The following is an 18,911-nucleotide window of genomic DNA, read 5'->3' as shown; positions in this document are numbered from 1 at the left end:
TATCTTCCTACGCCATTATCATTGTGATTGACGTTGCTTGTCATGCCTTAAACATAAAATTCGCAATACATTGCAACTTAGAATAATCTTTATTAAAAATCAAAAGCGAAGTTATTTTTAAAAGTCGCTAAATAAATGTTGGTCAGTATGAGGTGTACAGCCTACACAGTTTAATTTTTGCTCGTATTGCAAGCCACACCCGGTATAATAGGTATATGACTAAGGCAAATTACATTAACATACGAGTAATGTAAATATATGTTTTTCCTCATGTACCTACAGTTGCCAGAGTTGCTAATTATAGCGCATACGCAGGGCCTGTAAGGATGATGTGTTTTTATTAATTAAAACTATATTTTAAACAACTTCAGTGGTAAAATATAATAGAAAAATACTTTGGTAAGTAATTAAAACTAATTTAGGTACTTTTGAATGTTGGGCAAATAGAGTACTTGAACAACAGGTTTTTAACCATAATTTTAGAAGTATAATATAGTAATAAATAATATTGTTCTGCTATAGACGTAGGTATAGGTAAATAAAATACTTATATGTTTGTGTAAAGATCATTGTTTCAACTAATATACATAAATTAGTAAAAGGTTTTCACCTTTTTTCGGTCCTCTGGGCCCAATTTGAGAACGGATTGTAGTAAATACATATCAGGTAATTAATTAAGCATTTTCTAACATTACCATTTAGAAATTTAAATACCTAGTAGTGGCCGAATGGTTTAGGCGATTAACTTTTAATTCAGAGGGTTATAGCAATTAGTTTTCCGTACGCACGTATCAATGAAATGATAATGAATGAGTGATAGATAGGAATCTATCACTAGCTTTTCGGTGAAGGAAAACATGGCGAGGAAATCTGCATAACATGCGCGAAGAAATTAAAATGTATCCCCAGCCCGCTTTGGAACAGTGTGTAGACTATAGCCTCCCTAAAGACAATCCCTTTTATACATGAAAGGAGGCCGGCGCCCAGCAGACGGACATAGAAACTGAGATTGTTATTTGTGTCTCCGTTTAAAGCTCTCAGATCTTTATAAGTTGTGCGTGAGGGTATAGATCCACGTAGAGGCAATTTAGAGAGATTTGATGTCATATACCGCCTAAAGAATATTAAATAATTTGGTAACATATATTTTTCTCTCAGTCATGCTGCTGATCGTAAGTGTGTTTCTCCTGTTGCGGACGTCAATAGCAGTGTTCTTCCACGAGAAGTCATCCATCGTTTTAGCCCCCGCTGGGGAGAGTAGTGACATTAGCTTTGGCTACAGTTTCGGCTACCAGGGTGGGGACAACGCAAGTCTTGGTAAGAACATACTAGTTGATGGTAAACTGAACATACAATCGTATCTATTTAACTGAACATTGGTGGAGGTTATTTATTTGCAACAAGTTTTATGAACTGTTAGTGACTTAGTACCTATGGCACTCTTCATTTTATTATTTACTCTTTTGATAAAGGCTGCTGATACACGCTGTCGTACAATCGTACACAGGCTATTATATCATCATCATCATCATGTCAGCCGATAGACGTCCACTGCTGGACATAGGCCTCCCCCAAGTACCTTGGGGGGGGGGGGATTGGGGGGGCTATTATATAACTTATAATATTGTTTTTAAGAACCTACAAACCTCTAAAGTTTATAGCTAAGCATGATATTGGTTTTAAATCTCATGTTGATAATTACTGTTTCTTATTTTGTTAAAACTGGTAAAACAAAACTTACAGTGATCGGTGCTCCACTGTACGACGATACTGGACGGGTATTCCAGCGATCCGTACAAGATATCTTGCATGGAAAAACAACTTGTGATCCGCTCGATATTGACTTTGCGGCTTTAAATATCACCTATAACCGTAGTAAGTATCATAATTTCTCCATTTAAGTATTTTGAAGGTCTTATGCAAGATCAATAAGAAATAATCACTACATAGCATAGAACAAAGTCGCTTCCTGCTGTCTGTCCCTATGTATGCTTAGATCTTTAAAACTACGTAACGGATTTCGATGCGGTTTTTTTTAAATAGTGATTTATTAGGAAGATTTATATGTATGTATGTATGTATGCATTGCACCCGTGCGAAGCCGGGGCGGGTCGCTAGTATACTATACCGAAAGTTTTTATAGTTAGTCAAAACTGTTGGTCTAAAATGGCTATTGGGATTATTTTGTTATTACTTACTTATTATTTATCTATTTGTGTTAGGTCACTTCTTTGACATACATATTGTATTGTTTAATCCATATGAAATGAAGTTGTACATGTTTTCAGCTCTTAGCGAATACCAACACTTTTATTTAGGTGCTTCCATAGCTGCAACGGAAAAGTTTTTTGTGGTATGTACTGTACACATATGATAATTTATTAAAGTACGTACGTAACAATTTTGTGACATCGACATTAGGTATTCGCGCTTGCACAGAGGTGAATCAATTTTTAGGATACCTATTTATTTTACTCAGAAATTACGAAATTACGATGTTATAATTAGACCTACAAATTAACCGCTCACTTGTAAAACACTTAAAATATTTCTTACATAAAAAAAAAACTAGTAACGCAGGAAGAGTACTCTGTTTGGACCGATGAATGTATAACCTATAATTATTATGAAAGTGGTGGGTCAAAATCAGAAATTCCATGATTTCCGCCTACTCATAAGGAAAACAGGAGGCCTAGCTAAGATACCAATCGTTGATAGAAACCACCAAATGTATGGAAAGAGTCACATGACTTTTCGTAGCATCTATCACCCCGCTACATTTTTTCTTTTTGTCGATGTTCGATTGTAATCTTGGTTAGGCCCCTAGGTATGATTATGTAAATGTGTAAATTTTATCTTCGCCAGACGTGTGCGCCATTGCGGACCGCATACGGCGCATATTTTGACGGGGGTGGGAAGAAGACGAAAGACGTGTTCGGCGCGTACGGGGCCTGTTTCACCTACGATAGAAGCCAAAAAGCGTACGCGTGCCAAAACTACGGTTTGGAACACACGTTACAGATGAAAAAAACTATGGATGGTATACTGTACATTTATAATTATATTAAATATATTTAAACGGGTCACACGTATTTTAAGTAGAAAATTGCTCGACATGTTTTACTCCATGCCGAGCATCATCGTGGAATCGGGAATTTTCGACTCGATTTCGTTAAAGTTTAGGTATTTATTTGAGGTATACTTTTTTCAGTTTACACATACGGCAGTTCTGGTTGGAGTGCCATAATAGATCAAGACAAGAACAATATATTGATATCGAAGTCTTTCAACACTCCTGATATATCTTACAGCACTTTGAATCCAAGTCACAAATACAAAACTTTATCATCAAACCCATCAGTAGCACTTGAAAAAAATGATTTTACAAGTTTTGGTGAGGCCATTTTCTGATTTTTATTTGTGTGTTATTATTTGGTTATATGTTATTCTATAATTAAAAATGTGAATAAGTTACCAAATATTAAGAGTTCAGGAAACTACATGCACTTTTTATATGTAGGGCAAACCTTGGCTTATCGGTGATACTTGGTAATTCGGTGATACTGCGTTGTTATCTTACGCTAAGCTCACAGTGGTGAAATGTATGCAATTAAATCGCTGCCAACCCGATTGCAAGCATTAAAACTGATAGCTGCCATCGATTTTATAGCTTGCATTTCCTCATGGTGAGAGCTGTGTAAGACAATAATGCAGTATCACCGAATTACCAAGTATCACCGATAAGACAAGGTTTGCCCTACTTAGTATGTGATCATGTACAAAAAATTACATAGATAATGTAAACCTAAACTACACTTCAGTGGTTTACCTACTATTACCGTGATACCCATGTTATAAAACTCATTTTACTCTGTATGAATCAAAATTATTTTATGAAAGTGCCTGATTGAAAAGAAGTAGTCAGTTTACGTTATTGAATTCTAAAAATCATTGTAGTTTTTTTTAATTCCTTTTGAACTAGGTTACTGCTACTCAGGATCACATGCTTTATAATTATCATAATATTTTTTTAGGGAAAGCGATGACATTTGGAAATTATTTCGACAAGGATAAAAACAAGACTTGTTACGCTTTTAGTTTGAGATATATGTCTGGAAAAGGAGCGGTAAGAATATATTTATTTAATAGTTAACAGATCAAAGTATCTATGAATTAGATACTGTAGGTACATACCTACGTATGTTTATTTTCACGTGATGTTGTACCGTTACTACTTACCAGGAGCAGGTAAAGAAAGAACCGCTACTTATGCTTAATTATTACGATTAATTATTACATTATTACATTCAATCTCGCAGATTAGTTAAGGATAGTACCAATGGAATTTCCTATTCCTCGCCTCAGCAAGCGGAAAAACACAATCTGACAGTTTTTATACCTATTTAATATTTATTATTCCTATTAATGGCTAGGTTAGTTTCGGTTAAGTATTAAATTAACTTGGTAGGTACTTTTAAAACGCCAAACAATTTCAAATATAGGTATAAGGTGTATTGGGATAACTTAGGAAACAGGATAATTTTGAAAATAACAAATACATATCTACTAGACTACGTTTGGTAGGTACTAGTATGATTAGGGGTTTTCACAATAACCCCGTTTTCGATGTCATCTCAATATGCACCTCAGCCCGTATTAAAAATAAGTAACATTTCAGATAGCTTTCTACCACAGTGACGGCTCGTGGAAACCATTACAAAGGTATGTTAATTAACGGTTATTTTTATGTACCTAAGGAAATGAATTGTTGTTTTTAACTGACTTTTATAAGCATGAGGCGGGCAATGAGAATGGGTTATTGAGTAGGGCAAAAAAAAACAGTATTAGGGTTTCTTTTGTCTTGCCAAAATATTTCCCTTACCCCTTAATGTAATTTATTAAGACTAAAGTTCTAAATAAACAAATTTAATTATTTCAGCCCGGATTCCATCGGCCGTCGCGCCCGTAGCAAGCCGTATAGGTTGGAGGATAAACATGTAGGCAGCATGTTCGGCTCGGCGTTGGCCAGCGCCGACGTCACTGGTGACGGCGCAGCGGAGCTGTTCGTGGGTGCGCCCGCGCAAGTCTCGGATGCGCGCAGCGCGGATAGAGGCGCGGTTCATGTTTATACTCTTAAATCAAAATCGGTAAGATATGCAGTTGGGTTGAATTTTTTTCTCGTCATGGTTTTTGTGTGTCCAAAAATGTGTCCAGAAGTGGTAAATTTGCTTTTAAAACGCTATTAGATAGCGTTATTTGCAACGCACATAAATAGATTAATTACAAATTTTCTAATTAATCATCACAATGCGATGCACATATACTTATTGCAGTTGGAATCTGCAGCCGTTTACCTCGTTATTTGACAACGTACTAAGTACTGGACAATATCTTTGATCATATATAATACTTACCTACAGCTTTTTTCCTAGCCAGAATCATTACAAAAACTTGACTTGAAATTTCTACCTTCTTTTATGTCGAATTTAAGGAAAGATACAATACGTTTTGCCAAAAATATCACGGTAACTAAAAATCATCAAGACAATTCTAACAACCCCAAACATTGCCACCTCATGTTTCCATCATCAGATCAGCTCGATGGTACCATAATATTGCATTGTCACCCGTCTTACACAAGATTTGACCCACACTAACTAACAAACCAACTAACATACATACCAACAGATAAGTATACTACTGACCTGATTACTTAGGTCAGTTTTAATTGTATCTATAATTTTATTTTCGTCTTGCTTTTTGTGATTCATAAATCATAATGTAAGGGTCTTGGCAGGACAGGCTCAGCCTAGTGTCAGATGCACATTGAAAAATGTCAAGAATGTTTTCTTTAAAAAAATATTTTGTTTTCAGGATAAGCGAGAAATGGAGCTGAAGCTGGTAATTTGGGGGGTTAAGGATAACGCTCGCTTCGGAACTACGTTGTCCACCAACGATGTGGATGGAGATTCCTATCCTGGTAAATGAAAGAAGAAAACCATAATACAGTTAATGAAACACCCAACACAATTTCCCGCTGTTAAAATAAGTTGTGACTGGTCAATGTGTCGCTATCGGCACAAATCCCGCAGGTTCATTTTTAGGGTTCCGTATATACCCAAAGGGCAAAAACGGGACACTATTACTAAGACTCCACTGTCCGTCGGTCCGTCTGTCTGTCCGTCTATCTGTCCGTCTGTCTGTCACCAGGCTGTATTGAACCGTGATAGCTAGACAGTTGAAATTTTCACAGGTGATGTAGGTATTTCTGTTGCCGCTATAACAAGTAATACTAAAAACAGAATTTAAAAAATAAGTGATTTTTTGCTGTTTTTTTGCCGTAACGGTACGGAACCCTTCGTGCGCGAGTCTGACTCGCACTTGGCCGGTTTTTTTAGCTCTAGTCAGACTTCTATAGTTATTCCAGTTCGTTGTTTTTGCAGAAATATTTGTTAGCGCTCCATTCGAAAACTCAGGTGTTGGAGCATTGTACATCCTGTGTGGACACGAAATAAAAAATGTAAAAGAACCAAAGATCCTAGTCTCTGAACTGAAAAGAAAACAAATAATTAGAAAAGAAACTCACAAAATCTTTGGATTTAGTCTTCAACCAGTGAGCGACTTTAATGATAATGGTAGTGATGGTAAGTATAACATTTATTTATGCACTTCCGATTATTAGACTGAACTTGTGAAATTACACATGCCACATGCATAGCTATGTAGGTATGTTAGGTAACAATGCAACATTATGGTACCATCGAGCTGATCTAATGATGGACACAGGAGATGGCCATATTAACTCTGTGATAAAAGAAAACAACCTAATTGTGTTTTGCATTGTTACAATTGCCTCGATGAGTATTCAATTGCTTGTTGAAAGGAAAGTATACAGTAAATAAAAGCTTGTAATCAAAAGTGATGTTTTTGACATAAAACTTATTTTTACAGAACTAGGCGTAGGTGCTCCAGGCAATTCTAGAGTAACATTGTTTTCGGGAATCCCAGCCATCACGGTGAATGTAACTTCGAAGATTTCTGACTCAGTGGTAAGACGATCGACTATTTTTTTTCATTCATTTCACAATGACTGAAAACTTAAATAATAACTAAAATAAATATATATATAATAACTAAGATACTTAATAGCTAATAAATGTTGTTGTTGTTACATCATTTGTAGCTGTATGCCTTGCGTGCATTTACGTCAAACAATATACAAAATGGTGGAAAATATCTGTAATTTAACAGTATTTAGCACTTTTTTAACACTTATATCACAATTTTTTCGTGTGTAAAATTGTAAACTTGAGTCATAAATAGCGGTTTTCTACGATTCGCAAATTGGATTTCTATTGACTTGTTAACAATTTTGACCAATCCTCTCTTTCACAACTTTTGCGTTTGTTTTTCAGTTGGATCCCGTTTCCGGGTTTTCTACTCTCATCTTCTCCTCATGCGTTACTGTGGATTTGCCAGTAAAACCGAGAATAATCACTACGAGTAGGTATCTACTACAGACAATTTATTTACTTCTAATATTTCCGATTGAGCTAGTACTAACTTAATATTGCATGGTCACTTAGTGGTACCATCGAGCTGGCCTGTAGGTGGAGACCGACGGTAGCTTCAACTGGTTCGAAAATATAGATATAGGTAGCTAATAGACCAAACTATTATAATGAAAAATATTGTTGGCAATAAAAGCTGGTATTGAGAATATAGAACAATTCGCCGACAGTAACAGCGTCGTTATCAAGCCTACTATTAGAGCCGTTGCGCACTGTCGACTAGTCGCCGGCGACTTGGTCTCTCGGAGACCAAAACATAGGCAATTAGGGCTAGGGCACCAAGTCGAGCGTACCTAGTGTTTCTTACCCATTCGTACACATTAGTATACCCCTCCCGTCGACGTATTGTCGGCGAACGCGTTAAATCGGCGAATTTTGTAACTAGCTGGTACCCTTTATTACAGAATTATGTAAAACATAATATTTATTTTGTGTTACAGAGTTGTTAGTAAAAAATGTGATAAGCGGGAATGGGGCATTTAATCACAGCGGCGAAGCCACCTACGAAATTGACTTAACGTCAAAAGAACACAGTCTTGAAGCCGGTAGCCTCAGAGAATATTGTAGGAATATTACTATTGTAAGTTCATCAGTATTTTTAATCGATTTGAGGTTGTCAAAGGATTTTTGCATTTTTAATAAAAAAAAATTCGAAGCTAAGATTAAATGTAATCGTTATTGCACTGGCGCCGCATTATAGCGTTGACAAAAAATGGTTAAATTTGGGTTAGATAGGTTTAGTAGAGTAGGTGGGATTAGTCATAAACATATAGATTTTTTTAGGACAACAAATGTAATCGTTGAAAAACAGAAAATTGTCATGTCCAACCACAAATTAGAATGACGTCGCTCCAACTGTGCAGTGTCCACTTATTACGCAACTTTAGTAGTTTTGGCATTTGCATGGAAAACCGTGCATTTATATACACTTGGAAAGCAACATATGGTATTTTTTTAAGTAATAAAAAAAACAACATTTTATTAAATTTTCACTGTTCATACGTTTTACGTAAGTTTATTTAATTTTGTTAGTAATTTAATTTGTTTGTCAAATCTTTTTTACAGGTTGATGCATCTTTCTGCATTGTGAACACAACGGTATCAACTATAGAACGTATGGAAGATCACGAAGGTAAAAATGTAAATCTATTGATATTATTACAAAATATCAGCTCTAAGTAAATTACATAAAAAACACTAATAAATGGGCATTTTTTTTACTGATCATGAATTTTAGATTTTTTTATGTGGCGCCCTTGTTCCTACTGACGATAGTATGTAGATGTATACTCAAGAATTGTCGTCTTTACCACGGCATTTTTGAATTTATACCTGACTGGGTAAAGGGTTATGGTGATTAACTACGGAGCTGATTTTGGTAAGTGCGGGTCAATTCGTTTTCATGACATGCTCGGGTCTCATGGGTGATATTTTGTGAGCGAATTTGAAAGAGACAGAAGTGAACGTTGGTCTATACTCGAACGAATGTTTTATTTTTTCCAGAATTTAACGAAACTTGGGTCACACTGAGCGCACTGAGCGAGTTGACGAGATCAAACCGTTTCGAGTGCGTTTGTCCAAAGCCGGGGTGCGCTCCCGAGCTTAACGTAAAACTGCTATGGTCTGGAAGGTATTCAACACATTTTATTCAAATCCTTTTACTGTTGATAATATACGGTCAAGGAATTTGATTTCTATTAATTTTCTATCGCATGTAAATATAACGTGGAGTGCTCCAAGGAATATTTTGATATAATCTTTACCTCTTCTTTCCAACATCGCTCTACGCTACAAAATTTCCATTTTCACCATTTAGATGGTTGACAGTCCTCAACTGCGCGTTTCTCAATAAATTTTGCTGCATCGCACAAACAGTGGAATAAACTGTCCCCACAATAAATAAAGCTCAAAATTTTTACAGCAATTACACCAACAAAGTAACTGGCTATCTCATCGGATCCTCCAAGTTCGAGACGGTGAAAGTAGCGTTCCACAACACAGGCACTAAAGGATGCAGAAGCTGTGCTGTAATACGCGTGCGCGGCGATTTGGATCATCGGCTGCAATGCCAACGCGAGCGCAACGATGTTCGCTACGTGTGCCCTCTCGAGAGCTTTATGGGAAATACTACCGTAAGACTATTTGCATAGAGTTCAAAATTTCCTTACTTGGCGATTACAGTCACCATCTATCGTAGAGGCTAAGGAGCTCACAAATATCTGAACACGCCTCTATTGTGTGTTCAGATATTTTTGAGCACCTCGACGGCTCCAATATATATGATGGCGACTTGGCGACTATACCGTCACTTGCAATATCAATGTGAGCACAACGATGTTCGTTACACTTGCTCTTGCACTTGCGCTTGAATATTTCGCGGGAAATACTACCATAAGGCTATTGCCATAAGGTTTGCTATTGGTTAGGCTAGTAAGGTCAATGTGGTGAAGACATATATCTATACATTTTTTGAATAGGAAGACCGTTATATAGAACACGAACTTTGGTATTTGAATACGTACTCAGACCCAGACATAGTCAGAAAAGAAAATCTTTGCTCCGTTTGCTCAACAGACCTTGTGATAGTGGAGTATAATTATGTACAGTCGCCAAGGTGCCCACAAATATCTGAACACGCCTCTATTGTCAGGGCGTTAGAGTGCGTGTTCAGATATTGTGAACACCTCGGCCGCTCCGATATATCTGATGGCGACTGTACAAACGCAAGAATTAAAAAAGAAGCGATAAAACAAATTGTAGACGGACCTTATACTCGTAGACGATCTTCTCGACATTTACCTTAAGGATGTGCTGTTGTGCGGCTTAAAAGTTAATCAAAGTCAAACACCTACATATTTTTACAGAAATCTATCGAGATTCAGCTAGTGATGGATACACTAAGCAACCAGGAAAGCAATTTCACTATGGACGTGGAGGTTCGAGACGATTGTGAGGAGCCGGGACCAATGACTTCTCTGACAGTTCTGTACAATTTCACCAAAGTTTTCAACAATGTCATCATCAATGGGTACGCTAACGTATAAGGGGGCCCACTGACTATCAGTCCGCCGGACGATATCGGCCCGTCAGTTGGAACAAAAATTTAACAGTGGGCCCCTTTAGATTTAACTTCATACTATCTGACTACTAATGTAGATGGCGATGTACGGGTCCATTTGCTCTTACACAGATTACCAGTTCGCTTGATTATAATAGTGTGTCAGTTAATCGCAAAGGGTCTCTATTGTTTATCATAATTTGGTTTTTCTCGGAAACGCGTAACTTTTTAGGATTGCCATAAAACAAACCTAACCTAACCTAACCTATCTATAGGATAACCTGAGGAAAATCCTGAAAAGTTAACGGTTTCAGAATTATGACTAATGACAATATGACAATCATTACATTATGACTTTCAATAATTATGTCAAACAAAGGGACCCCAATCGCAAAATGTCACACACTATCAGTTCCATTTCAGGTTTCGGCCTGACGATTACTAATTAAATACGAACCGAGAGTGTGTGGCCGCTGGACGATTCCGGTCAACGTCGACAGATATCGGCCGGACAGTCTGTGGTCTTGAACGTGTAGTCGCAGAGGTGGCAGTTGACCATTGCCGGCAGGCAATAATCGCTTATCTGCCCGATAGGACCAGAGACGCAGGCGACCTGTTAATGTGTGGGATCCTTCACGTATTTTTTTTGTTCACAGAACTGCTATGAACCGTGAAATAGCAGACACAGAAATTCAGGATGAAAGTGAAGGTGTAATCTTCCACGAACAAAGTTATACAGTAAGTTACTGACCTTTTGAAATATGCATTGAAGAAAGTAGAACGTAAAAATAATAAAGACGGATAATTATAAAGTATGTTTTTTTTTGTTATAGATCTTTAACAACCAGTCTTTTATGTGGAAAAATATATTGGTAAATGTCACAGCAAAGAACAAGCCATACATTCAGAACTTTAGGGTAAGGGCCTGGAATCGAGTCTTTACATTTTTATTATATTTGGTCTATATTTGTTAAACACTAAAATATACTTTTAATGAATACGTCAGTGTGAAGTCATTATGCATTATTATTTTAATAGTTTAGCTAAGTTTTTCAGTATTCATAAAGTACATACATTTTGACAAAAACTTCAAAAATGACGGTGTCTTCATTAACAGACTTTTTTACCACGTCGGTGGTAAACAAGCATACGGCCCGCCTGATAGAGACTCGAGCCTTTTACTTTACACATACTTAAAATAGAAAAAGGCAAAGTACCCGACTGCAAAAATGCATACCCACTTTATGAATGGATATTGCTCTAGTATTCTTATTTCCAATAATATGTGTAGATATAAGCTTACTTATATAAAACTATGAAAACGGATTATATCGCGTATATTGAATTTATAATGCATCATTTATCTTACTTATATACTTAATGGTTTTCTTCCAGGTCGCTTTAAAGCAAACTGAGAAGTTTGCTGAATATAACGGAACAGATGACTTTTTGTGGGGATGCGTTATCAGCTTAGCCCCATACTCCATCACTAAAATTTCTATTTCTACTAATATTTTGAAAAAGGAACTTGGTAAGTCAGACAGTAAAATACAACTATCTGCAATATTTTTATACCTTTATTCATTTCAAATTTCAGTTTAAGTTTTTTAAAATATGCATATAAAAGTTAAATATAAAAACACAAAAAATAAAATAAAAAAATACATAAGTAATATAAGTATAAACACATTATAAAAGAAAATTTCAACTGTCTAGCTATCACGGTTAATTATGAGATACAGTCTGGTCTAAAAACAAGCGTTATTGAGCTTACTGTGGGACTTGGTCGGTTTGTGTGTAATATTTATTTATTTATATCAGAATGCAAAATTTAGGGTCTTATTTAATATTGATCAATGCTGCTAATCCAACTATTCGTTTTCAGCACAATATCTTCAAAAAGGAAACATTATTATACCATCTGAACTTTTGCTACAACTACTACCACATAAGACTAGGAACAGAAAGTAAGTAAGAACCATTTGTGCAATTTCGATATGCTTACTTGCGGTCTTATTTCAATTTGGAAATCGCCGTTGGCTGTTTGCGACCCCGATTGACAAAAGCAGCTAGAATAGAAAAATATTTTTTAAACACATTTGGTCAGATAATGTCTATATGCCATTGGAGAACCTAAAAATATTCAAAAACATTAACGACGTCATCTAATACAAATAATAATACAAACTAGGTATAAATAAACTTGAAATAAAGGCCCTATTAAAAAAAACACGTCCTCCAAGTCATAAGATTAGTATACTTATGTTTGCTCCAGGTCACTGCCGATGGGCAGTGTGCCCAGAAGGCTGGCCGCATTGCCACGTTGAATGGCAATGCTATATAGTATAGCAATACGTATAAATAAGTAAATGAAATATAGTAATAATATAATATGTTAGTACTTAGCAGTCGTCTTGTGTCACCGCCTCAATCGGGCAGGCTGAAACCCCTGTCCTATTGTCACGTAGATATGTAATCTGAACTTATATTGTGTGCCTAGTTTAAGTATAGCATAAGTGTGTGTGTAAAAAGAATTATAAAATAGTTATTTGTTATACAAGGGTGCAAAGTTGTATTTTACCCGCGAGTGTGGAATTGAAACATGAGCGTAGCGAGTGTTTTAACACACGAGAAGTAAAATACATTTGCACCCGTGTGTAACACAAAACTTTTCCCCTCACTATAGCGAGGAAAGTGCAACATCCACAGGCGTTAGATCATCTTCATCACTGGAATCACTAATTTTTTTACGATATTATACCAGAGAACACTAGAAATTCTGATTTTAACGTGAGTCGGTGAGAAGAACAGTAAAAATTTTGTTGACAATGTTGACATTTCTGTTCTGACGTATGAAATGTCAACGATGCGTTTTGAAATTGCATCGACTCAACTTGTGCGTTCAGAATTATATTTAACATCATTATAAAAAATCTAACGTTTCTTATGGAATTTTAAGGTTTATGCCTTAAAATTATTAAATAAAGCTAAATTTGGTATTTTTTATTAGATTCTCAAACCATTTATTTAAAGATAATTAATATCGAACGAACCATTATTATGAGCGTTTTACGTTTTGTTATCTGTAAAGCTACTTAAACACGCTCCATCCAAGGTCAAATTACTTTTCCCACTAGTGGATAAAATGCGTTTTTCCCCGCTTGTTTTAAAGGATAATAGACGACTTTCCGAGCTAGTGAGGGGAAAAAACCCTTGTTGTGGCAACAAATTATTTATTTATCTATCTATATATCTATATAATGCGTTGAACAAAATACTGGCCAGCCTTCTGGTCCCTTGTGGCGTCTATAAGGCGCGCCGCTTAATCCTTGAAATACTACTAAAATCGTATCATTCAAGCAGGATTGTCAAGGTACGTCTTCTTAGTTGTCTCGTACACACTTTAAGGTAAAAATTATTGGTATTTAACCACCAATAGATGACTACAAAACATGTTACAAAAACATTAATTTTTTCCTTATACAGTGTTTTTTTTACCGGCACTATTTTAAGAGTCCCCGGCAAGCTCGGCCGAATTTCACCTTGCCATACAAACGGAGTTTTGTTCTTATTTTAAAACTACGTGTTGGATTGTATTTATTGTAACTACAAAGTTTCAGAGAAATCTAGCGAGTCGTTTTCAAATGAGAGCGTAACTAGGTGTGTATGGAGAACCGAGCTTTCTGGGGACCTAACTAGTTTATGAGCCAGTTTCCCTTTGTGTTCGGGTTTTTCCTATCCTAACACACTATGATATCACTGCCATCTAACTGATGTCATTCAAATATCATGCATTTCGCTCGTAGTTGTCTGTACATGTATTGGCGCGAGCGAGACGCACGATAACTAAATAATATGATTCAACTACTCGTAATGTTAGTTTACGTTCGAAATTACCTGACAGAAAAAAAACAATTCTTCCATACCTACACCTAATATTAAAATTATAAGATTACTTTGCGTTTATTTTATTTTTATTAATCTTCCGATGTCTAAAATACAGCAGGATGGCCCAAAAACGTTCTGTTTTAGTTAAATGATTGGAGTATTCACTTTTAATTACAATTTGTAATATTAAGTAAAATATAAGATACTTGTGCCACTCTGTATATATTTAACTCACTTATCAAACAAATGTGACGTTTTCAATCAAAAGGTACCACATTGTAGCTTGTCGATAAGGTTGATTTCTAATTGAAGCTATATGGAAAAAGCGACAATAAGTACCCTTTTGATTGAAAATGGCACAAATAAGTAATACCAGCCGTGGCTCACTCCGCGATTTCGTCGCGTCGCTACAAGGCCCACACCAGTGAATCTTCTGTACTAATACCTAAAGCACTTTACTATTGAACAAATATTGCAGTTTAACATCAGTACTGACATTCAAGAGAGAGAAGACATTCTGGCATAACAAGCCTCTCATCATCATGATCTCCCTTCTTGCGGCGTTTCTGGCCCTGGTTATCATCACCGTAATACTGTACAAGGTATTTGAGTCCTATAATAAAGAGTTATTAATCTCTTAAGATTTTTAACCCTTAATATGCTTTTAGACACGGATCCGCACGTGAGAATTGTTAAGGTCACTTTTTCAATGATCAAAATTGACAGGCCGCATACGAGGGATTAACAGAGGCTTAGCGCAAAATTGTAGTTTATATATTAAATTTTCATAGATTTTAATCAAAGGCAAATGTCATAAAATAATTTACACGGAAACTATGCAATGGCAGACTCCAACCTAAGGTTAAACTTGGCTCGATTGCGAAAATCACGAAAATATGTCTTATTTTCTTTCACTTTCAGTTGTATATCGTTACTCTGCATACCATAGCAATATGATTTTAGTATAATTTCCTTAATCCTTCGTGAAATCCACTAAGTAAAAAAATTTTTTAACTGTTTATGATCTAAAAAATTACAATCACACTTATTATACTAAGTAATTTACAACAGCCTGAGCCGTGAAATAAAAGAGGCGGCTTCTTACGAGCTATTTGTTAAAAAGTTGAAAGCGTTTTTGATTGATAAGGCATTTTTCACGGTAAAAGAATTTTATAGTAAGTTTAACATGAAATGATTCCGTGTTTTATTTTATTGACATTTGTATTTTTGATTTTTAATGGTTTTTTTATTTTTGACATTTGTATATATAACTATATTTTATTTTTTAATGTGTGAATTTGTTATTTAATTTAGGGTGTTGTGTATTTTTAATTTTATTTTTATTTTAATTTTTGACATGTGTTTTTGACATTAAAGATTGATTGATTGATTTGTTGATAGAATATAACTATTGTGTTTCAGCTTAATTTCTTCAGAAGGAAAAACAAAGAAAAGCTTAAGCAAGAAATAAGAAGGCGTAGCATAGTAAGTTGTTATATTAAATTCTTGTGTGTTGTGTTGTTCTTCTTCTTACGATATCAATGTTAAATGTAATATTGATATCGTAAGAAGAAGGCGATTATATGTTTTGTGGCTGCCCGGTTTATGGAGCACGTGTCGTGTCCGATCCAATGCAAATTAAAGAAATGTCCTTGCCTTGCAAGAATTTCCCGTCCTCAGCAAAAAGCAAAAGCGTTTCTGCTCAGTAAAAAGGCGTACAAAAGGCGGACTTAATGCCAAAAGCATTCTCTACAAGTGACTAAAAATATGACTCAAACCTATTTTTATTACAGCGTCGTGAAAGCAGTCGACGCCATGCCCCACCGGACGCTGATGGGACTCAAGCTCAACCCACTGATACAGTAAGGGCCACTTAACCGGATAAACCCATGAGTTACCATGGTTACTAGTACAATTTGACACTGGGTTAACAGTTTAACCGGTTAACGCCGGGTTAGTGCGATGCTGCAAGTGGCGCTAAGCAAATATATGTAGCTCGTATCGTATTAACCTTTTAACTGCCGTAGACTGATTTAAGACATTTTTTTTTAACTTTATTGAGTTCACCATAGGGCTAAACTGAAAAGCGTCAAGGTGGGTGCACTGAGAAATAAACAAAAAAAGTGTGTGCGTGTAATATTTACGCGCGATTGAAGTAAAACTTCTTTGACGTTTATCGCTGTTGGCACTTTGACGTGTATCCTATTGTGCGTGTGTCACTACTGAGCGTTACTTCCATCAGAAAAAAAATCTGAGTTACCCTCTAGACGCGCCTAAAGAAGTTTTACTTCAAAAAATGTAACTTTTGAGCGAAGTAAAACTTCTACATAAATAATATAATAATATGTTTAATTATACCTTAACACACAGCTAGTACACTAATAGTTATTTACGATACAAGTGCGGAAAAGAGGAAATTCGAAACGAGTGGCGATAAATTAAAACACGACCGCAGGGAGTATTTTAAATCGACACGAGTTGCGAATTACCTATTCGCACGTGTATCGTACAACGTTTTACAGTACATATGGCCCTTTAAACTTTCCACATATGCACGAAAAGTGCTTTTTTACGCACTAGTGCGAGAAAGTAGCACCATATGTACTGTAAATATATATTATATATATATATATATATATATATATATAAATAAGCTAACAAAATTACTAATTCCACGCAGACGAAGTCGCAAGCAAAAGCTAGTATATGAATAAGCAAGGATAAATACATATACATACAATTGCACGTGCGTTAAGGGTTGCCTACCGACTAATTTCGTAATTTCTACCATTTCCACTTATGTACTTCCACTCCACTTTTTTACTCCCTTTTCGCCGCAGTCTGATCAATAAGACAAAGCGTGGACGGTGTAACCACGAGCATGCTCGATAAAAAAATTCTAAGCGGTTAAAATGTTTAAACGATAGTGGAAGACCCGACCCGCTTTTCCATACAAATGTAGTTCCCATTTCCTCCCTGAATATTCACCTTATGGGGAATATTTTCACAAAACGTATCGTATATCGAAAAAGTCAAACGAAAAGGCATCGCTAATGGTTAGGCAATGTCACTTCGTTTGACTTTTTTCGATTTTTTGAATACTTGTTATAAGAGCTGGGAGCGAAAGGTAAATTTAATATTTTTTTTAAAGCTCCTACTCTTATAATAATTAAAAAGACTAGTGTCTTTGCAGACGGAATATATTTTGTAGTTTAGCCATTTCATTCTTTGTTACCGTTTCAAAAAGTTTCAATATAATTTCAGGTGGACTTATCGGTAGTGAAAGAAGAACTTTGTGACCCTACCAACACAAGGCAAGATAGGACAAGTTGCGAATCTACCCTAAACGCAGACAATGCGACGTCGGGCGCGCTTACGCAGTGATAATTAATTATTTTTTTAAACACTGATTAGTTGGTAACCAAGACCATATGAATGGCACACGGAAAGAACATGTCTAGTCACTTTAGTAACATTTTGAGTAATCTCGGTTTTCAAATTTGGATCCCTGTCAAAATGTATGGTAACTCCGTGACCAGGTATTTTTTAACTAAAAAAAAAGTATTGTTACATATATTATACCACTGTAGCAAAAGATATAACTAATAGTTCATTTTGAAATAAAAATCTTATTTTCCGAAAAAAGTGACTAGACATGTTCTTTCCGTGTATTTCATATAAAGTACAAAATATACCTATATTTCAATACAGCTGATTATAACTGTATTAAAGAAATGAATAAAGTATACGATTTACTTGATTTTTCTTTTTGAACCTGAACTGTTTAAGAAAATCGAAACTTTTGTTTCGAAATTTTCCACGTGGAAACATTTCGTAGTTTTAGAAACTAATTTGTTTCCAAAGGCGTTGATATTTTAAAAGCTCAAATTACATTAATGGTCATAAAATAGCACCTATTATACAGTGGTTATTGTCCTTGTGATGATTCATTAATACCTACTCATGTACCTAGTTATTGTGGTAATTCTTTCCTCGTGTTGGGAATATCTAAAACAGTTAAATCTATGTTCCGACCATGCACAGGCTACAGTGGTTATAAGTTTTTAGTGTTTTATTAAGTAGACAGTTGGTAAGTAATTATAATAAATTTTGCTATACAAAAGTGTAATAAAATACAGATATCAGTTAAATATCATTTATGGTGTATATACTAAAGTGATAAGGATAAATATTTTATGACGCAAGGAATATTTGTTATATTTTTTAGTATGAAAGCTCCGTAAATTTTTTCATATAAAAAAATACGCGTACAAAAATCTCTTACCTTTTTCCAGTCATAATTAGGCACCGACTCATTAATAAGTACGAGGCAGGCAATTCAGAGGGTCTACCGCAAAAAACGAAAATGGAACTTTCGTTACCTGCGAAATTTT

General features: G+C 35.5%; 1 protein-coding gene and 1 long non-coding RNA gene across 2 annotated transcripts; both read left to right on the top strand.

Annotated features, from left to right (window-relative positions):
* Window positions 1-2,288: 2,288 nt before the first annotated feature.
* Window positions 2,289-4,120, top strand: LOC134742535 (uncharacterized). The gene is made up of 4 exons (XR_010127943.1): window positions 2,289-2,353; window positions 2,866-3,040; window positions 3,212-3,394; window positions 4,035-4,120. It is a non-coding gene; the product is annotated as an uncharacterized LOC134742535 (long non-coding RNA).
* Window positions 4,121-5,879: 1,759 nt separating this feature from the next.
* Window positions 5,880-18,074, top strand: LOC134742534 (uncharacterized). The gene is made up of 17 exons (XM_063675749.1): window positions 5,880-5,980; window positions 6,444-6,644; window positions 6,952-7,049; window positions 7,416-7,503; window positions 8,012-8,151; window positions 8,637-8,703; window positions 9,075-9,201; window positions 9,493-9,703; window positions 10,436-10,599; window positions 11,286-11,367; window positions 11,463-11,546; window positions 12,025-12,160; window positions 12,515-12,596; window positions 14,996-15,119; window positions 15,940-16,002; window positions 16,311-16,379; window positions 17,782-18,074. Exons 1-17 carry the CDS (start codon window positions 5,887-5,889, stop codon window positions 17,899-17,901), a joined length of 1,950 nt encoding a protein of 649 aa, XP_063531819.1. The 5' UTR covers window positions 5,880-5,886; the 3' UTR covers window positions 17,902-18,074.
* Window positions 18,075-18,911: the final 837 nt, after the last annotated feature.

The sequence above is a fragment of the Cydia strobilella genome, chromosome 6 (genome assembly GCF_947568885.1).
Source record: "Cydia strobilella chromosome 6, ilCydStro3.1, whole genome shotgun sequence".
NCBI lineage: Eukaryota > Metazoa > Arthropoda > Insecta > Lepidoptera > Tortricidae > Cydia > Cydia strobilella.
This window is presented reverse-complemented; position numbering and strand designations above follow the sequence as displayed.

Excerpts from the sequence above, each read along its gene's own strand:
- LOC134742534 (XM_063675749.1), top strand. The coding sequence starts at position 5,887 with ATGGAGCTGAAGCTGGTAATTTGGGGGGTTAAGGATAACGCTCGCTTC. Across the intron at positions 12,161-12,514 it reads TATTTTGAAAAAGGAACTTG|CACAATATCTTCAAAAAGGA; the intron begins GTAAGTCAGACA and ends ATTCGTTTTCAG. Across the intron at positions 15,120-15,939 it reads TCACCGTAATACTGTACAAG|CTTAATTTCTTCAGAAGGAA; the intron begins GTATTTGAGTCC and ends ATTGTGTTTCAG.